General features: G+C 35.5%; 2 protein-coding genes and 1 long non-coding RNA gene across 15 annotated transcripts in view; 1 reads left to right on the top strand and 2 right to left on the bottom strand.

Annotated features, from left to right (window-relative positions):
• The window catches only part of LOC131800351 (JNK-interacting protein 3-like), a 46,988-nt gene extending 45,015 nt beyond the window's left edge, over nucleotides 1-1,973 (bottom strand). For 10 of the 13 annotated variants that reach the window (XM_059127392.1, XM_005182335.4, XM_059127388.1 and 7 more), the window contains exon 1: nucleotides 765-1,972. In XM_059127392.1, coding sequence (XP_058983375.1) covers nucleotides 765-863 — 99 coding nt within the window. In that variant the 5' untranslated portion in view covers nucleotides 864-1,972. Of the gene's footprint in view, nucleotides 1-764 lie in introns of all 13 variants that reach the window. The other 3 variants (XM_059127393.1, XM_059127394.1, XM_011293735.3) reach the window with 1 other exon arrangement.
• A 1,633-nt stretch (nucleotides 1,974-3,606) lies between these two features.
• LOC101889003 (signal recognition particle 9 kDa protein) lies at nucleotides 3,607-4,546 on the bottom strand. The gene is made up of 2 exons (XM_005182334.4): nucleotides 4,304-4,546; nucleotides 3,607-4,243 (listed from the first exon to the last, which is right to left on the bottom strand). The coding sequence occupies exons 1-2, from the start codon at nucleotides 4,442-4,444 to the stop codon at nucleotides 4,151-4,153; spliced, it is 234 nt and encodes a 77-aa protein (XP_005182391.1). The 5' UTR covers nucleotides 4,445-4,546; the 3' UTR covers nucleotides 3,607-4,150.
• A 5,179-nt stretch (nucleotides 4,547-9,725) lies between these two features.
• Nucleotides 9,726-10,170, top strand: LOC131804530 (uncharacterized). The gene is made up of 2 exons (XR_009343157.1): nucleotides 9,726-9,872; nucleotides 9,929-10,170. It is a non-coding gene; the product is annotated as an uncharacterized LOC131804530 (long non-coding RNA).
• The last annotated feature ends 10,192 nt before the right edge of the window (nucleotides 10,171-20,362 follow it).

Raw genomic sequence — 20,362 nt, 5'->3', positions numbered from 1 at the left:
GAATAGTTTCAAATAGTATTTAAAACTCGCATATAGCGATAAAGCCCACATTTTGGAATTTTAACGACATCAACTGCATTCTCTAACCATCTTGCACATTTTCCAGGATTCGGCATCGTACACCATTACCAACTTCGTCGGAATATACGATTGTCTCTCTAACATTGTCATTCAGAGATTAGGTTTATATTTGTAACAACACTCATAATCTCTTCAACGAAAAATATCTGAATGGATGTAGTTTTCTTTGTACTCCCCACCGCTACAACCAAACCCGTAATAGCTGTATTTGTAGCGATTCCGCCTAATCGTGTGTCATTCAAGATATGTTTTACAAACCCATACACTGTTGGGTCTATAGTGGTTCAAGTATCTTTTCCTTTTTACTATTCGTTAGCTATTGTTTCTGATACAAATTCAAATATTCTACGGATACCCCTGTAGTAATTTATGGATTCCAAGCTCTAAATATATTGTCATTGTGGACTTTTACTAAAAATTGGCAAAAGATTCAAAATTTCATGTTGAATTATATTAGAATTCACATTCAATGGCAACGAGACATGAACAAACGTCAAACCCAGTCAATGATATCATACGTCATACAAATATTTGGAGCCTGACTAACTTATATTGTGGAAAGCAGCCTCCATATAGGCATATCACGCCTATGATTTGCCTATTTTCGATGTGTGCAATTTTACCTAAAATTAACTAGCAAAGGAGCTCATAGGATAGTTGTAAAAAAGCAAATAGAAACAAACCTTTTCAGACATGACCATGTTGTTGTCATCGGTGCCGTAAACGGTCTCAGCACCAGGCTGAGGACCACGATTATTGAGTAATGTGTCGTCGTTATCCATGTTGTAATGTTTTCTTGTTTCTTCTATTTTTGTTGCAAATCCTTAAATCCTTCACTTGTTTCAACAGCGATGCCACGGCCGACGACGACGAAGAGCCAATAAAAATAACACACTCTCCTTCTCTCACCAACAATTAATTTGTCATGCGAGGACACTCTCAGTTATGTACGGAGGGGGGTATATGTCAAATTTTTGTCGCCGGAGTATGAGGATAACGACATGGAAGTGGTGAAGTGATGTCGAGAACGAAGGATAATGGTTGAGAAACACAATCACGCACTCACTCTCGTCGAACGTACACACGCACCAGCAAGTGTCAAGTGAGAGGGGGTTTTACAACCCCTTATAATTTGTATGCTACTCCTCTCTCTGGCTCTTTTCCTCTCTCTCTCTCTCACTGGTAGCACTTCACTTAGATTTTCTTCACTACATATGGTTGGTTATGCTTATATACAATATTTAATTTCTTATTGAAGAGGATATATTTCCCACTAGAATGAAACAATCAATTTCCTTTTGTTAAGCAACATTATTCACTTTTCTTTCTATCTCTCTTTTCAATTTTAATCTCACTTCAATTAATTAGGATTTTTCTTTTTTTGTGTCATATTTTTGAAATTTCATAAACACATCATTTTTGTTTTTATGTACTTCTTGTTTTGCTGACGAAATATTTAACAAATTTGTTTGTTGTTATTGCTTTTTTGTGTGTTGTTTTTCTTTTTATTTTAATTCAAGGTAGTCGTCGCCTAAAAGATAGATTTTTTCACTCGTTTTACTGGCTGGCTGCTTGCTGCTGGTCGTTGTTGTTGGTAGGTAGGTCGGTCGTTTTGAATAAGAAACAAGGAAATAATTTGTAATGACTAGATAGATTTGATTATTAGATTTTTCATTGGCCAATTTATGCCTCATGAAATTTATATTTCAGCACACCAATATTGCACTTTGGTAGGGCATCACTTGAATTGGGTGTTTAAAACACTTTCATATTGATTTATTCCATTTTAATAGGAGTATTTTAGAAAAATTTTTACAAAAAAATTTTTGCTAAGCGAAACGCGTATTATGACGTGAAAATTTTCTTGGTGTGTAATGAATGAAGAAAAAAGAACTGAGTCGCGGACTGAGAGAGTGCAAAGCGGAGAGCATAAAATTCAATTTTGACATATGACATTTTGTGGCGTTTGTTTGCCAGCTGTTAAATTACGACGCGGCGTATGGGGAAGGTAGACTTTGGATAACGTAAAACGTAAACATAAAACATACAGTGGGGGATAAAGATTAAAACATTTATAGAAGATTGTAGAGATACTATTCATATTACAACCAGCAAATTTATATTTTTTATGTTGTCCAAAATAGTTAATAAACTAAATTAATAAAATACTAAACACATAAATAAATAATAATACAACCACCAAATAATAATAATAATATCCAATCCACTAAATGGTGGAAGATTTAAATTATTCTTCCCGGTAGAATTTGCCCTGAAGGCGTCATTTTCAACTTGCCATTCCATTTTTAAAACCTAGAAATATTTCTCGGAGAGCATATCAAGCATGTATTCTTCATCAGCATGAAACCAAGCCTGTCTGCCAGCTGGATAATATAAAGTAGTTTGTTTTGAGGGTTTCACAATAATTTCCCACCTAATAAGGTTTAGTGCGACATTTCACGTTTATAATTTTAATTTTACCGATATTTGTCGGTTACTCAAAAAATGTGTTAGAGAATCTCACTACTCTTCTAAGTATTTTAACAACATTCTAAAAAATTTAATTTTCTTTATTAATACAACATAAATGATTCTGTACTGCTTCATTTGGGTCAAAAAAAATAATAATATATTTCGTTCCTATATCTCCAAAATATTAAAAATACTTCCAAGAATTCTTCTTTACCCAACTTTTTACGACTGCTTCATAGTCGTACCACAGCATTGTAAACTTCTTTCAGTCAAACTTACTCATTTTTCAATATCTGTTTTGGGTTCTATATTTTGGTGGGTAGTTATTATTTAGGTATGAATCTAAAAACGATCCTGACCGGGTTGTGGGTACAATCTTCCCTTAGTGCCTGGCATATTTCCATGCTAAGATATAGCGAGTTTCTAGCATTTTTAACCAGGGGCGCTAGAGCCCCACAATGTATATCAATGTGAGTCTTAGGTCAGCCTTGGTTGATCTTACAATATTTAAATCGATCTCCAAGGAAGCTATCCTACTTAAGTCACAACATTAAATACGTGTTAGTGCATGGTAGAAGAATATAGGTAGACGCGTCGACACAGATGATGGGACAATAAACTTTCAAACCAATTTTGGAATTGAAAATGTTGAATGAAAAATTATTTAAATTTGTAACAATTGTTGAAAAACGCGAATTATAATTGCCTCCGAATGACGTAGTATAAGAAAACATATAAAAATCTACTTATATTTAGTGAGTGAAAAAACATTCTTTTTTTTTTTTGACGTATCAATGCTCCCAAGCGTTGATGCATCTACCTGTATTCTTCTGCCATGTGTCAGTGTAAGAATTTTCTAAAGTCCTTAAAGACTAAGGATATATTCCAACAGATATACTGATAATATTGCAATAATTGCGGGTTTAAGGTTTTTGTTTTTAACATTAACTTTTATTCACTCCTTGAATTTACAAATCCCTTAGCCCAACTTAACATTCCCCAACACCTTTCCATTAATAACTCATCACTCTTTTCTTCTTTTAATTTTACACATTTTGTTTTCATTAGTTTTTATTCTATATTGGTAAAAACTTAAAAAAAAATCATTTCATGGAAATGTTTTACAAATTAACATTTCTCTGGCGGAGTTTAAATAAGAAAAAGAATAAAATAAAAAAACATATTTTTTGCAAATGCTGTTTTGTTGATATTCCTAGGTATACAATTTCCATACAGATAATATGGAAATAAATTTAAATAAAAAACACATGAATCCCAACAAGTGATAGCCGCGGATGGGTGGTAAACAGAGCTAACATTTTTAAAATGTTATTTAAACTAAATGATATTTACACTTCTACTCTGTGCCCATTGTCCATGCCGTTGGCGGATCACCTTCCCATAAAGTCTTCTTCTTAATTAATTCGTGTTCAATGAATTAATTCACTAAGTTACTTCTAAGTGTTTAAAGCATGTTATGTTCGTGTATGTGTGTTTTTGTTAATGTTTATAATGTTGGTGACGAGTTGTTGCTGTTTGTTGTTGGTGGTTATATGGTGCTTTTGGTTGTCATCACTCCTCATCCATCATCAATGAACTATTCCTTCGATGCCATATGACCCATCAAATTCCCCGTGAATTTTTCAATTTTCTTCAAATCAGGCATATTTTCAGCTTTATATTGAATGCACTGGAATAAAAAAAGGCATATCATACACCATGCTATATTGTACATTTGCATGTTTCTTACCTTGACGTTGTCGGTCAATTTCAGCAATATGTGACCCTTGTTGTGAACATATTTCATTGTGTAGCGACAAGTCCCTGGATTGGCCATGTACATATTTTCGGCAGCGATTTCAAAGTCTTCCCAACTTTTTACGAAAACCATGGCTTTTGTGGAATATTTTCAAAATTGGGTGAGAAATGAATACAACAATTGAGGGATTTGCGAAAGTGAAATTAAATCAAAGAACTGGGATTTTTGTCGTCGTGTTGCTTAAATTTGTCAAATTTTTGACACTTTGTTTTGTGCTTGTCATACGTGTCGACTTTCGATAAATCAGTTATAAGGAGAAGTAATCGATAGCACGAGTAGTGTTAAATGATTAAAAGGGTTGCCATCGCCATAGTAATATTATGAACCCTCGAAATGTATGCCATGTTCTTTGCAGTTTCCATGGTAGAAGAATATAGGTAGACGCGTCGACACAGCTGCTGGGACAATGAACTGTCAAACCAATTTTGGAATTGAAAATGTTGAATGAAAATTTGTTAAAAATTAAAATTAAATTAAATTTGTTAAAAATGTTGAAAAAACGCGAATTATAATAGTCTTCGAATGATGTAGTATAAGAAAACATATAAAAATCTACTTATATTTGAAAAAACTTTTGAATTTTATTGACATATCAATGCTCCCAAGCGTTGATGCATCTACCTGTATTCTTCTGTCATGGCGGTTTCAATCACGTTGTTCGCTCTCAGAAATAGGTACACAATTAACCCGTAATTCGTAATTCATGCATGTCCAACAACCAAGCTAAAATAATCTGCAGCGAAATTCTCTGCCGACAAAAGGCGGAAAATTAGAATGCCTATAATCTCGGTAAATTTGTCGGTAAGTCAGCGACGAAGTCAAAGTAATCGCTAAGACCTAACGATAGATACCGATTTTTGTCGGTAACTCAAAAAATGATTTAGAGAATCCAACTATTGGTCTCACTCTTGACTTCAAGAGAAATATGCTAAAAACAGAATGAAATCGTTGGGTCATTATGCGCGTCAAGTTTTTTATCGAAAAATTATAAACCTCAGGAATAATGATTTGTTGAACCTCTATCTGTGGTTGTTTTTTTTTTTTTTCTTATCGATCAACGCGTTTGTGTTTAGTCCTTTAAGAACGGGAAAATATACGGCCAATACTAAGTAGATTAATGCTTTAATGTTAAAAAAAAGAATGTTGTCCGAATGAATTTGCAATCAAATTAACTTTTATTTCATAGCAGGTATTGTTAAGATTTTGCCAGTACTTTTCAGCCGTTTATTCTGGGGGTTTGATCCTGAAAATGAAATTTCATTCGAGGACTACACAAGAACTAATAGCATCGAGAATATTTCCGTATGATGGAGAGTTTAAAATCTCTATTTTTATATGTTTCAGTTTACTACATGGAAAAAAAAAATTCGACTTCCTTAGATGTGGAATATATAACCGTTTCTACACGGAAAATAATAGATTGTGGCCGGTTATCACATTTTCCAAAAGATGATGTTGGACAAATAAATCGTTTTTCGTTATTACAAATTTCATTTAAGTATACACTGGCCGATAAGCAAAAAGTCAGACCATCAATGATTACTAATTAAATTTCCACACCTCTGAAAAAAATGCATATATTTTAAAGCAAAGCTGTAAAAATGAAAATCCGATAATGTGAACTCTTTCCCTTTTACCTTTTCCTTAAGTAAGGGATAACCATGGTACAATGATATCAAGGTAGGGCTATGATACCATATGATTTCAATTTTTTTATTTTCTTGGCTTAATATGTCATCTTTATTTGTTTATGTATGTGTTTTCTTTTCAATAACAAAAGAATTGTTCACAAAACATTCAAATTCGGATGTTTTCAAAATGTTTATTTCATCGTATGCATCGACAAAATCTAGAGTTTTTGTAGCGAAATAATCCTTTAGAGATATATAGAACCTGGTTTTGAAAAGAAATGTTGACCTTTCATTCAGTTTTCGCGGTTTTCATTTATTTATTTAAAATAAATTCAACAAGTTGTTTGATTTTGTTATTGTTTTGATACTAATTCTGACATTACAAGCCAAACAGGTAGACCTCTATACTTGCAATTATTTCAAAGTTGGCCTACCTTCTCTTCATTGTATCATGGAGATAACATTATAAAGAAAAGATATAAGATATGGTTCTATATCATCTTTGTAAAACACGCCATGCGTCATACATAAATATTTCAGATATAAAATTAAATGTTATTTGAACACGTTAAAAAGTATCGGTCGGTTTTGCCGACAGATGTTAATTTCGCGTTTTATGAACTTCATGGATAGTCAAAATTGTGACTTTTTGTGGGTTAATAAAAATATTGTGATGTGTGAAATATGAAGAGAATCGGATGCTAATTTTGGATTTAATAATCGTTTTGGTTATTCAAAATTTTGAACCTTTGTGGAGGTGGCACAAAAAAGAATGGCCCGATCTTTGTGTGTTGTTAGAAATATTGAGATTTGTCAAATCTGAATGGAATCGGATGTTAATTTCGCGTTCAAAAATTTGACCCTTTGTGGGGGAGGTACCAGAAGGAATGGATCGATTTGCCCATCTCCGAACTCGATGTAAGTTTGATAATAATATTACGATATATCAAGTTTAGACCAAATCGGATACTCCCTTCGAGAGTTAATGTGCGCACCAGCCAGCAGACAAATGATATATACCCTCTCTAGCCATATGGCTGAGGGTATAAAAATGACAAGGTCGAGTACTTCAACATTTTACAAAACAATTTTTGTTAAAATAAACATAATTATTGTATATTTTTAGGACAGACCATGGTAGAAGAATATCGGTAGACGCGTCGACACAGCTGCTGGGATAATGAATTCTCAAACCAATTTGGAATTGAAAATGTTGAATGAAAAATTATTTAAATTTGTAAAAATTGTTGAAAAACGTGAATTATAATAGCCTCCGAATGACGTAGTATAACAAACATATACAAATCTACTTATATTTGAAAAAAAAAAAACATTTAAATTTTGTTGACATATCAATGCTCCCTGGCGTTGATGCATCTACCTGTATTCTTCTGCCATGGGACAGACAAACAGGATGAGATAAAATAAATCGAATCGATAAATCGAATACATCCCTTGTTTTGACGTTAGAATACTTGTCATATATGTTGCCAATAAAATTGTGGTAGTTAATACGCAATTCAATAGATGGCGCACATGGGATTTAGAACACCAGTTTATAGATGGAGCTTTTAGGCGAATTCAGAAATTTCAAGTGTTATCCAAATTTTGGTTCAGCAAAGTTTGTTGTCGAATAAGGAAATAATAAAACCAGTAAAGAAAGTCCTAAAGTCGGGCGGGGCCGATTTTATGATACCCTACACCACTTTGCTAATTTAGTTGAGCTCCACATAACAATTAAAAGTTTTTATGGGAGAATTTAATCATACACCCTATGATTATAATTATAATTTAAAATTCAAAGGACTAAATATGCCGAAACATTTGTTTCTTTTAAATTCGGTCTTGTATTGCCCATTTTGTGCAAAATTAATTTGAAATCAGATAAAGATATATATGGGAGCTATATCCAAATCTGAACCGATCTCGATCAAATTTGGCAAAGATATTTCTGAGCTGTATTTGATACATTTCCCTGAATATCGTTGTTACGGAGTGCATATTACGGCTGTGGGTAACAAATACAACAAATCGGATGAACAATATATATGGGAGCTATAGCTATATCTGAACCGATCTTCACCAAATGTGGCATACTACCTTCTAGGCTCAGATCGGTCGTATGTGCCATATTCCATCCCATTTGGGCAAATATTAGATGTTTGGTGCACAATAAAAAGTAAATCGGACGAAGTTATATATGGGAGCTATATCCAAATCTGAACCGATCTCGATAAAATTTAGCAAAAATATTTCTGAGCTGCATTTGATATATTTCCCCAAATATTGTTGTTACAGAGTGCATATTACGGCTGCGGAGGACAAAAATAACAAATCGGTAAACAATATATAGGGGAGCTATATCTGAACCGATTTCGATAAAATTTGGCATACTTATTTTCAGGCCTAATTTGGTTGTATGTGCAAAATTTCATACAATTCGGGCTGATATTACACGTTTGGTGCACAATAAAAGGCAAATCGGACGAAGATATATATGGGAGCTATATCTAAATTTTTACCGATTATCTCCAATTTCAATAGGGTTCGTCCTTGGTCCAAACAAATGTTGTTTGGAAAATTTAATCTCAATCGGATAATAAATGCGACCTGCATTTTGTTCACAAGAATACATGGACAGACGGACGGACGGACTGACATGCATAAATCAACTCAGTGATTCTATGCAGATCATCCAAAGGAACTATGGGTCTATCTCGTTTCCTTTTGCCTGTTACAAACAAATGCACAAAGACATAATACCCTGACCACCTTGTGGTGTAGGGTATAAAAATGAAGTAAACAATGAATTTGGTCAATTGGGGAGCTTCTCAAATTAAAAATTTCTAGACGTTAATTTTGCTGACCTAAAGTGATGTATGTCATTCAAAGTCCTTCTATAAAATTTAATTATTGAAATGGCGACCGAATGGGGAATAAACAGTTTTTGTAATAACTAAAAGAACTGATTTACCTAAAAAAAAAAAAACGCCCCAGTCTATTGAAAATTAATAAAATGAGCTATCTTCAAAAATGATTAAAATACTCCAGACAACCTGTCGACCATGCCTAAATTCTTTTTATGAGTACATTACTTATGACTCACACATATATTTGTATTCAAATGAGTACTGAATTCGTCACTGAGGCAAACTGCAATTGAACGCGTTTGATTATGAATGAAAATAACACTGGACAACACTAAACAAAAAAGTTAAATAAGTTTTCCTGTTATATGCGGTTCTTAGCTTCAGCACAGTTGATGTTCTCATATGAAATTCGAAAACCCATTCAAAATTTTTCTTCCTGGCCTTGGCAGTGATTAAAATTATATTGTTTCTGAGCGAAACCGTCTAACCGACATAAGTATTTTAAAGAGAATTGAAACTGATAAAATTTATTAGAACATTGTAGGAGTCATAGACGAATTGCGTATACCCTCTATGGGGAACAGGTTTCAGAAATTAATGGTATATTTTTCTTGATGGTCTGAAGTTGCTCCAAATGCACAAAAGACCTCGGATGAGTTGTGAACGCCATGATTAGACTTAAAGTCGCCTGCCCTCCGTGGCAACAGGTTTGCTGCACAGTGTAAATAAATAAGAATAAAAAATCTCAAGCAACACGTCATCATTTGAATACAAACCTAAAATACTCGTACACACGTATAAATATCTCTAGTAATTGAATATGAAACTCTGATGACTCAATAAATCTTGGAACATCAGTCTGAAATAAACATTTGGTGAGAACGAACATTTCTGCAGCGGATTTAATTTTTTTTATAAATATTTTCTTTTTGCAAAAAAATGAAATTTATTTCAATATTATTATTAGTATTGTTCGCTCTGATTCTGGCAAATATTGAGGTATGTACAGGCATGTATCCAGCGCCAGTGTATTATTCACTAATCTTTATTTGTAGGCAAAGCCGGTTTTAGAAGAGGAGGGCAAAAATGTTGTAACAGACACTGAACCCAATGACAGTGTGAGTGATGAGTCCAACCTAAATCTGGATGAACAGAATGTTAAAACTAATTATTATAAGTTATGCGATTGGTAATATGTTTTATTAGCGCAAATGTTGTTTTCTTAAAAAAAAACAGGCGTAACGTCATAAATCTAGAGTATTTTTAAATAACAAAATAAATATGGTATCCCAACAGATTCTGTTCTAAAATTTTTGTGTGAATTTCCACGCATGTGGATAGAAAGGGAATGCCAGAGAAGTACCGTTAAAAATTTGTATGTTTTCAATATAATGCGGAAAACAAACTGGAGCAATTGGATTTATTAGAAAATTATGGAGTTTTTCCAGCTTTGACGCTGAGGGGTAAATACCGAGGTAATTAAATAATATTTTTTAATTTTATTTAAGCATCATATGTACAGGGTGAGATAAAAAACTGCAAAATAGTCAAACGCCATCATTTTTACATATTTTTTTAAATTTTTTTTGAATGAAAACAAAAAATGTCGGAAATAACATCAAACTTTAAAATAAGTTTAGATTTGTTCGAATTGGTCACCTTTGGCACGAATTATGGCCTTCAAACGGCCAATGAAATCGTCACACGCTGCCCGAATGTTGCTCTGTGGTATTTCGGCTCATTCCCGACGAAGCGCTTGCTCGAGGTGATGGACACTTTGGTATTTTTTAGTGCCAACCTCGCTTTCCAAAATACTCCAGACACAATAATCAAGAGATTGGTATCCGAATAATTTGGTGGCCATTGTGCGCTGAAAATTAAGCAAGGAACCTCATTTTGTAACCATCTTGGGTGACGCGTGCTGAGTGCGATGGTGCTGAGTCCAGTTGGAATGTCCAAGGTCTGCAGCCAAAATGTTTCCGTACCCAAGGCTTTAATACAACCACCAGAATATTTTCGCGATAATATTCGGCATTTATTCTGAAGTCACGGTCGATAAATACGAGTAGAGCGACCATCGGCTGTTATGGCGGCCCACACTATCACCATGGCCGGCGCTTGAGTTCTGGTGGCCAAACGAAGGTGCACATTTTCAGCTGACCTCTTTAGCATGTAAACATGTTCATTTTGTTTGTTTACAAACTGCTGGACAACGAATGTTTTCTCAACGGAGAAAACCAAATTCGGTAGTTCACCACTTTTCCTTCTGTAAGTTTTTGTACTTTTTGGAATTTCAAGGGCTTTACCCCCGCTCATTTTTCAATACATGCCGAATGGAATATTGCAATATGTTCAGCTCACGAGCCATTTTTCGGCCAACACGACTCGGGGTTCGATCAAGTCGCTTCTTTACTTTTAGAACCATTCGAAGAGACTGAGACAACAAAAGATGCTGCCAGGTGTGGCAGAACCGGAGTATCCGTTCTGCAGCGAATATTGCTGCGGTGAGGATGTCATGGAAGCGCCGTCGACATCGACCAGACGACGTGCCACGCAAATGGGTATCAGTCGACGGTCTTTACAGCTAATTTTGGTACAAGATTTGAATATGTTTCCAGAATATGTTTAGAGTCCAGATGGTGCATCAGCTGTTAACTGCTAACCGCCAATCGGGTCAAACATACGCTCAAGGCATCCTTAATTACCACCAAGAAGAAGATGATTTTTCGTCAAAAATAATCATGAGTGATTAGGCCCATTTCCATTGTAGCGGGTACGTAACTAAGCAGGGGACTGAAAATCCTCGTATAACCCACGAAGAGCCATTAAACCCGCTCAAAGTCACTGTATGGCGTGCTGTTTTCGCTGGAGGAGTCATCGGACCTTTTTTCTTCGAAGACGTCGAGAGCCAAACGGTTACTGTGAGCTCTACAAAGAAATGACCAACGACTTCTTTTTGCCGCAACGTTCCAACAGGACGACACACACTGCACATGCCACAATTGATATGCTGAAGTATGAATTTCCCGGACGACAAATCTCCAGACTTCTTTTTGTGGGGCTTTTTGAAGTCGCGGGTTATATGTCAACAAACCTCAGACTTTTTCAGCTCTTAAAGACAATATCCGTTAAGAATGGGAGAACCTATCGTCGTAAGTTTTGGCCAAAGTGATGGAAAACGCCATAAAAAGGGCTCGAATGACAATAAAAGAATTCCACAAGATATTGTGACAAATAATAAATAAAAACCATCATGTTTCGTTCTCTAATTTTCGAATAATAACAACTTAAACGAATTTGCTCATTTCCAATTTATTGGTAGTTGTTGCACGTAAATGGTCTTCCTAGATCTGGAATCAATATTTCCCAAAGACCTATAATCTCTCAGAAGTGGGAAAAGATTAACATTTATTATTGGTTTTTGACTGAAACGCATCTATATGAGATACAGACATTTGACTATATTCTTCAACGAAATCAGCGTCAATGAAATAGTCAGAAGTGCGTCTTTCCTGTATTTGTGAATTCTCCAAAAAGTCACTGGAATGGACATTTTCGTATTTAGTCTACAAAATGTGCGTGAAGGTCGGGCGATAATTACGACCTGCTGACAATTTTGCAGTTTTTTGGTCCATTTCAACCCCTAAATATATGGCGATCATCTCCAAAAAGAGTAGGCTTCTATTCTGACCCTCATCTGATCCCCATGCAAAATTTCGTAAGGATCGGGCCATAAATGCGATCTGTATATGATATCCTGATATCCTAACTACTTAGTTTTGTTAGCTGTAGAAATATTACCAAATGTTTAATTCAAAATGAAAATATGCCAAAAATATGACAAAATTGAAAAAATATGAGAAAATTTTAGAAAATCAATATTTTTATCTTTAGAGAGATATTTTTAGATGTTTTTTCTTCCCTGCCAAGAGGCCATTCTGAATTAATGAGAACTCTCGAAATCAGTTCAGCCGTTCTCGACATATAAGAGATCTTTCAAGCATATCTTCTTTGATAGACATATATATCGCACATATTTTGCTATATATCCGATTTGTTGGATGTTAACATCAATGTAAAGATCAGAAGTAACCTTGTCATGGCTTTGTGATTATTCCGGGATTTAAAATATTCGCGGATTGATGAAAAATTTTGATTTTTTTCAACACAAAAGATATGGTCTATTTTACCCGCTAAATATTATCCGATGACCACCCGAAGGTTTCTTCCCTGCCCTAAACTCTAGCTACATGCGAAATTCCGCGTCGATTGGTCTATAATTGCAACCTGTATAGCTACTGCAAAATCCGACATTTTTTCAGTTTTTGGTCCATTTCAACCCCTAAATTTAATGCGATCATCTCCAAAAGAAATAGGGTTCTATTCTGACCCTAGCCCCACCTCCATTCTAAATTTTGTGAAGATCGGACCATAATTGCGACCTGTAGAGTGATTACAAATTAACATGGACAGACGGACGGACGGACATACATAGCTAGATCGACTCAGCTCGGCGAGCTAGGAAGATCCATATATACTTTCCTATGTGGGAAATCAATATTTCGAGGTGTTACATAATTTTTGGCCCAATCAAACTTATAATACCCCCAACACATAGTGTTGTAGGGTATAAAAACTAAAATAAAAATAATCTACAAGTTTTTAATTTTTTTTTCAAATGCAGCCAAAAAACATCGGAATTTTACTTTTGGCCCACCTTGTGAAAAAAAAAAACAATTATTGCATGCTTAAAAATGCATTTTTCCTAGATTCTTTGAAGTAAAACCATCATTCAGGTTATGTCATGGAATGACCCATCAATATATCTTTAATCGTAAGCTAAATTAAGCCAATCAAGAAGTTATCATAGCTCCTGGTTATAATCAATAATCAATCTAAAAGTAAATAATCGAAAAAATTGAATTATTAATTAAATAATGAACGATTAAAGGTGCAGTTGGTCAAGACAGAAGCAAATAAACATTAATCTCATGATCATTTCTTTCCTGCGGAACTTTTAAACTTTTTAGATGGCCACTAATGCCGCCAAAGTGTGATGGTCACCATTTCTCCCCCCAAAAAAAAAGGAAAAGAAAAATGAAAGGTAACAATCAAGGCGGCATTGTCTTTGTTGGCCGGCCAACAAAGCGGTTCATATTCAAAGTGATTATAACTCATGGATGAGTTATAATTGGAGTTGGTAATACAGCAACAGCAACAACAACAACTGCAAACAAATAAACAAACAAACCAGCAGACATTCAATTCCATGAAAATCACCTTTGAAAATGGTCAATTGGAAAACAAAAGAAGTGAGAGGGAGAGGGCCTATCCCCGTTTTGTGGACACATCGGATTAAAAGTTAATAGAGGCGTAAGCAAAGAAACCACAAAGTCGGTGTAATGATCAAAAGCCACCGATTGACAGGTTGCGACCACCAGCCAGCCAGACAGACGGACAGACAGGTCGTAGTCTGTCTGCCAAGATACCTCTTTCGGGGTGACAATGGTAAACATTTTAATGCATTATTTGCATTTTTAAATCTCATAATTGTCATCATCAACGCCAAACATCAGTCGGTAGTCAGGCAAATAAGTAACAGCATCTGCGGTAGCTGTGTGTAGTAGCACTTACTGGTCCCCGTCCCGCCTCTTTGTACATTAACTCATTTGGATGTGTAATTTTCTCAAAAACAAAAAAAAAACCAGTAAAGAAAGTCTAAAAGTCGGGCGGGCCGACTTTATGATACCCTACACCACTTTGCTAATTTAGTAGAGCTTCGCATAACAATTAAAAGTTTTTATGGGAGAATTCAATCATACACGATATGGTTATAATTATAATTTAAAGTTCAAAGGACTAAATATACCGAAACATTTGTATATTTTAAATTCGGAATTGTATTGCCCATTTGGTGCACAATTAATTTGAAATCGGATAAAGATATATATGGCAGCTATATCCAAATCTGAACCGATCTCGATAAAATTTGGCAAAGATATTTCTGAACTGTATTTGATATATTTCCCTGAATATCGTTGTTACGGAGTGCATATTACGGTTGTGGTTAACAAATATAACAAATCGGATGAATAATATATATGGAAGCTACAGCTATATCTGAACCGATCTTCACCAAATTTGACATACTAGCTTCTAGACTCAATTCGGTCGTAAGTGCCAAATTCCATTCCATTTGGACAAATATTAGACGTTTGGTGCACAATAAAAGGTAAATCGGACGAGGTTATATATGGGAGCTATATCCAAATCTGAACCGATCTCGATAAAATTTAGCAAATGTATTTTTGAGCTATATTTGATATATTACCTCAAATATTGTTGTTGCAGAGTGCATATTACGGCAGCGGTGGACAAAAATAACAAATCGGATGAACAATATATATGGGAGCTATAGCTATATCTGAACCGATTTCGATCAAATTTTGCATACATATTTTCAGGCCTAATTTGGGTGTATTTGCAAAATTCCATACAATTCGGGCTGATATTACACGTTTGGTGCACAATAAAAGACAAATCGGACGAAGATATATATGGGAGCTATATCTAAATTTTGAGCGATTATCTCCAATTTCAATAGGGTTCGTCCTTGGGCCAAACAAATGATCTGTGCAAAATTTCATCTGGATCGGACAATAAATGCGACCTGTACTTTGTTTACAAAAATACATGGACAGACGGACGGACGGACAGACGGACGGACGGACAGACGGACGGACGGACATGCATAAATCGACTCAGAATGTGATTCTATGCAGATCATCAAAAGGAACTATGGGTCTATCTCATTTCCTTTTGCCTGTTACAAACAAATGCACAAAGACATAATACCCTGACCACCTTGTGGTGTAGGGTATAAAAAAACAAGTAAGCAAAGGCTATAGTCGTGCGGGGCCGAACATGAGATACCCTACAACACTACAATATGTTAGAAGTCCCCTTATATCCAGATCGATTTTGGAAGATTTCACTTTTATAATTGCGACCACGGAGCACTGACCTGACCAGGGACATTTGCCCAATATATAAACACTCTGTCATGCTGTTAGTTGTTGTGGTCCATTTTCCATCCAAAATGCTAGAATCCTTCCCTGTCCTTAACTTTCTTCTCAGGCCTGTCGATTGGCTTCAATTGTGCGATCAGGATTTTTTTCTGTTTTTGGTTCATTTGAACCCCTAAATATTTTGCGATCATCTCCAAAAGCAAGAGGCCTATCTGTATCTCTAAATTAAGACTCATCTATATGATTTGCTTTTCACGATATTTGGCTATATTCGTGAACGAAATCAGCATAAAAAAGCCAGAAAGTTCAGCTTTTGTGTATTTCGGATATCGCCTGTAAGTAATGCTGGTATTTTTTCACACAAAAGTAATGGTCCATTCTATTCGCTGTCCTAAACTCTAACTTCATGGGAGACTTCGTGTTCTTTGGTTTATATTTGTGACCTTTATAACGGCTGCAAAATCAGGAACATTTCTAGTTGTTGGTCCATTTCAACCCCCAGATATATTGCGGACATCTTTAAAACCAATAGGCCTATCCCTTCTGAGCCTTATCCTATCCTTCTGAAAATTATTGTGAGAATCGGATAATAATTGCAATCTGTATATAACCCCAACCTGTATTGTAAGGTAAAAAAATATTACAAAATGTACACCTCAATATTATAAGTCAAATTGAAAAAATCGCATGCGATAAAAAAATATGAAAAAATAAAAAAAATGTCACAAAATACTACAAAATCGATATTAACATCATCATAGGCGTCTTGTTTTGCATTTTTTTAGATTTTATACTTTTATGCCAAGATGGCATTCTGAATTCACAAAATTTTTCAAAATCGGTCCAGCCATTCTTGAGATATAAACATTCGAGCTAACATCCCCTTCCTTTGTATATACACATTGTATATATTTCGCTATATATATCCGATATATTTACTATCGGCATCGACGTAATGGTCAGAATTGACCCGTTCGTCTATTTGTGATTTCGTCGGGATTAAAAATATTCGCGGTTTAATCGAAAATTTTACTTTTATTTAACACAAATGTTATGGTCTATTTCACCCATTAAACATTACCCGATGAACATCAAAATTGGAAGGCTTCTGCCCAGCCCAAAGCTCTAGCTCCATGTTAACTTCCGCGTCGATTGGTCCATAATTGCGACCTGTAGAGCAACTGAAAAATCAGGATTTTTTTTAGTTTTTGGTCCATTTCAACCCCTAAATATTATGCGATCATCTCCAAAAACAATAGGGTTCTATTCTGGCCCTAACCCCACCTCCATTTTCAATTTCGTGATTGGGCCATAATTGCGACCTGTAGAGTGATTACAAATTAACATGGACAGACGGACGGACGGACATACATAGCTAGATCGACTCAGCTCGGCGAGCTAGGAAGATCCATATATACTTTCCTATGTGGGAAATCAATATTTCGAGGTGTTACATAATTTTTGGCCCAATCAAACTTATAATACCCCCAACACAAAGTGTTGTAGGGTATAAAAAACCAAAAAAAAAAAAAAAAGAGAGAGAGAAACAAATGGTCTTCCTTCAGCTCCTTGGAGCATCCACAAACAAGAAGCGATTGTTATTCAAGTATTTGTTTAGAATTATTGATGTGATTGCCAAGAGTGGCCATTAGTTGAAGTTGATAAGAGATGTAATATCCTTTGCGATTTTTAAAGTGATTAAAAATGTGGTAAGATAAAATAATTTACTTAACAGATCCATATATTTAAAAGACAATTTTTTCTCTTAATTTAGTCGGCAAGTTTTAAAGGATGATTTTTTTGCTATTATCTCTTTGACAACACAATTCACGCAAGTTCGGTGTTTAGTTTCACTGTCAAATATCTTAGATTGGTCTATAATTTAACCATGAACAAACGAACAACGCTTGCAAATCATTGATTTTTTTTTATAAAACGAGTTAAAACGTATCATCCGATTTTGCCGACAGATGTATACCTTCAGCCAATGTTCGATTATTTAAATATATTTTGACTTCTTTTATGATTATTCAAATTGTTGGCTCTCTACGGAGTAGGTTCCGAAGGAATGGGTCAATGTTGCCCATTTCGTACCGGACTCAAATAAATATGATACACAGGGTGAGATGGAAAAAACTGCAACCAACTTCAGGCTGCTGTTATTTCTAAGCCACTCGTCCGACAGCTGTTAAAATTATTCCAGTGACAGCTCATTACATAGTTTACAAGCGTACAAAAGCATTTTGGTGAGAATTTTCCAGAAAAAAAGTTATTCGTGATGGAATTCAAGCGTGATAGTGTGATTTATTTATTTTTGGCTGGAAAACCACAATGGCTATAGTTAGAGCACTCCAGCATTTAAATAAGAATAAATCTTTTGTGTCTCGTATCATCGCTCGTTACCGTGATACTGGTAGCGTCAAGGAAGTGGACGAAATAAAACAGCAACATCAGCAGAAGTGGTTCGAAAAGTAAAGAAGCGACTTGACCGAAACCCGCGTCGCAGTGGCAAGGCCGAAAAATGAGCTGAACATATCACAATATTCCATTCGATAAATATTGAAAAATGAGCTCGGGGTAAATCCATTGAATTTTTAAAAAGTGCAAGAACTTACACCGCAACAGAAAGAAAATAGACTCCAAAGAGCTAAAGAGTTGCTTCGCTTGGCCGAAAGTGGTGAACTGCCGAATTTGGTTTTCTCCGATGAGAAAACATTCGTTGTCTAGCAGTTTGTAAACAAACAAAATTATGGTGTTTACTTGCCAAAGAGGTCAGCTGAAAATTTGCACCTTCGGTTGGCCACCAGAACTCAAGCGCCAGTCATGATAATGGTATGGGCCGTCATACCCGCCGATGGTCGCTCTCCGCTCGTATTAATCGACCGTGGCATAAGAATAAATGCCGAATATTATCGCGAAAATATACTGGAGGCTGTATTAAAGCCTTGGGCACGCAAGCATTTTGGCCGCAGACCGTGGACATTCCAACAGGATTCAGCACGCGCCACCCAAGAATGTTTACAAATTAGGTTTCTCGCTTCATTTTCAGGGCCAATGGCCACCAAAATCTCCGGATATCAATCCGTTGGACTATTGTGTCTGGAGTTTTTTGGAAAGCAAGGTTGGCACTAAAAAATACCAAAGTGTCGATCACCTCAAGCAAGCGCTTCGCCGGGAATGGCCGAAAATACCAAAGAGCAACATTCGGCAGCGTGTGGGTTTCATTGGCCGTTTTAGGCCATAATTCGTGCCAAAGGTGACCAATTCAAATAAATCTAAACTTATACTAACATTTGATGCTATTTCCGATTTTTTTCCTCTCATTCAATAAAATTAAAAAAAAAAAAATGGTAGAATTATGGCATTTGATTTTGTTGCAGTTTTTTATTTAACCCTGTAGATGGAAATATTGAGATGTACCAAGTCTGAATGGAATGGGGTATTAATTTCCCGTGTTATGAGCTTCACGGACTCAAAATTTTGACCCTTCGTGGGGGTACCAGAAGGAGTAGACTGATATATCCCATCTTCACAGCAGATTTTTTGTTGTTGAAATAATGGGGTTTGTGAAATATGAAGATAACCTGATGCTTATTTCGCATTTTATGGTCGTTTTAGTTGTTTTAGTTAGGCACCAAAAAGAATGGTCCGATCTCTACTTTCTTTATAACAGATCTTATGTTGATAGATATATTGAAATGTGCCGAGTATAAAAGGAATCTAATGCGTATTTCACGATTTGCGAGCTACATGGTTATTCAAAATTTTGATCCTTTGTGGGTGAGGTACCAGAAGGAATGGTCCGATCTCTACCATCTTTATAACAGATCTTGTGTTAATAGAAATATTGAGATGAGCCACGTCTGAATAGAATCGGATACTAATTTCGCGTGGGTATTCAAAATTTTTCGTGGGTATTCAAAATTTTGACCCTTTGTGGAGGAGATACCTGAGCTAGCAGTGATGCAAATATTGCGATTTGCAAAGTTGGAGTAAAATCGGATTATTCTTTCTCTTTCTGTGCAGTAAATTATTTTCTTTGAAAATTTTAATATTTTGTGGGGGGAGGTACGAGAAGGAGTGGACCGATATTGCCCAAATCGGAACTCGATTTAAGGTTGACAATAATATTACGATGTACCAAAGTTTGCATCAAATCGGATACTTCGGGAGTTATCGTGCAAACCATAGAGTCAGACAGACAGACGAACATCACTAGATCGACTCGAAATGTCCTGAAATGGATTTAGTCTAAAGAGACCTAGGGTCTAAAACCGTTATTTCGATGAGGCATGTTTTTGGCCGTATCAAATGATATATACCCTCAGTAGGGTATAATAATTCAATAATACCTATCATGCCACATTACGCTACCTTGTTTAAAAGGCACAGAACAATTTGGCATACTTGTTTTCAAATCTCTTCGGCATTTGTCACTGCTCCTATGGAAAAGCATGCACC

The sequence above is a fragment of the Musca domestica genome, unplaced genomic scaffold, assembly GCF_030504385.1.
Source record: "Musca domestica strain aabys unplaced genomic scaffold, Musca_domestica.polishedcontigs.V.1.1 45, whole genome shotgun sequence".
In the NCBI taxonomy this organism is placed as follows: Eukaryota; Metazoa; Arthropoda; class Insecta; order Diptera; family Muscidae; genus Musca; species Musca domestica.
This window is presented reverse-complemented; position numbering and strand designations above follow the sequence as displayed.

Coding starts and splice junctions, on each gene's coding strand:
- LOC101889003 (XM_005182334.4), bottom strand. CDS start 4,444: ATGGTTTTCGTAAAAAGTTGGGAAGACTTTGAAATCGCTGCCGAAAAT. Junction 4,244..4,303: donor AATTGACCGACAACGTCAAG/GTAAGAAACATG, acceptor TTTTTATTCCAG/TGCATTCAATATAAAGCTGA.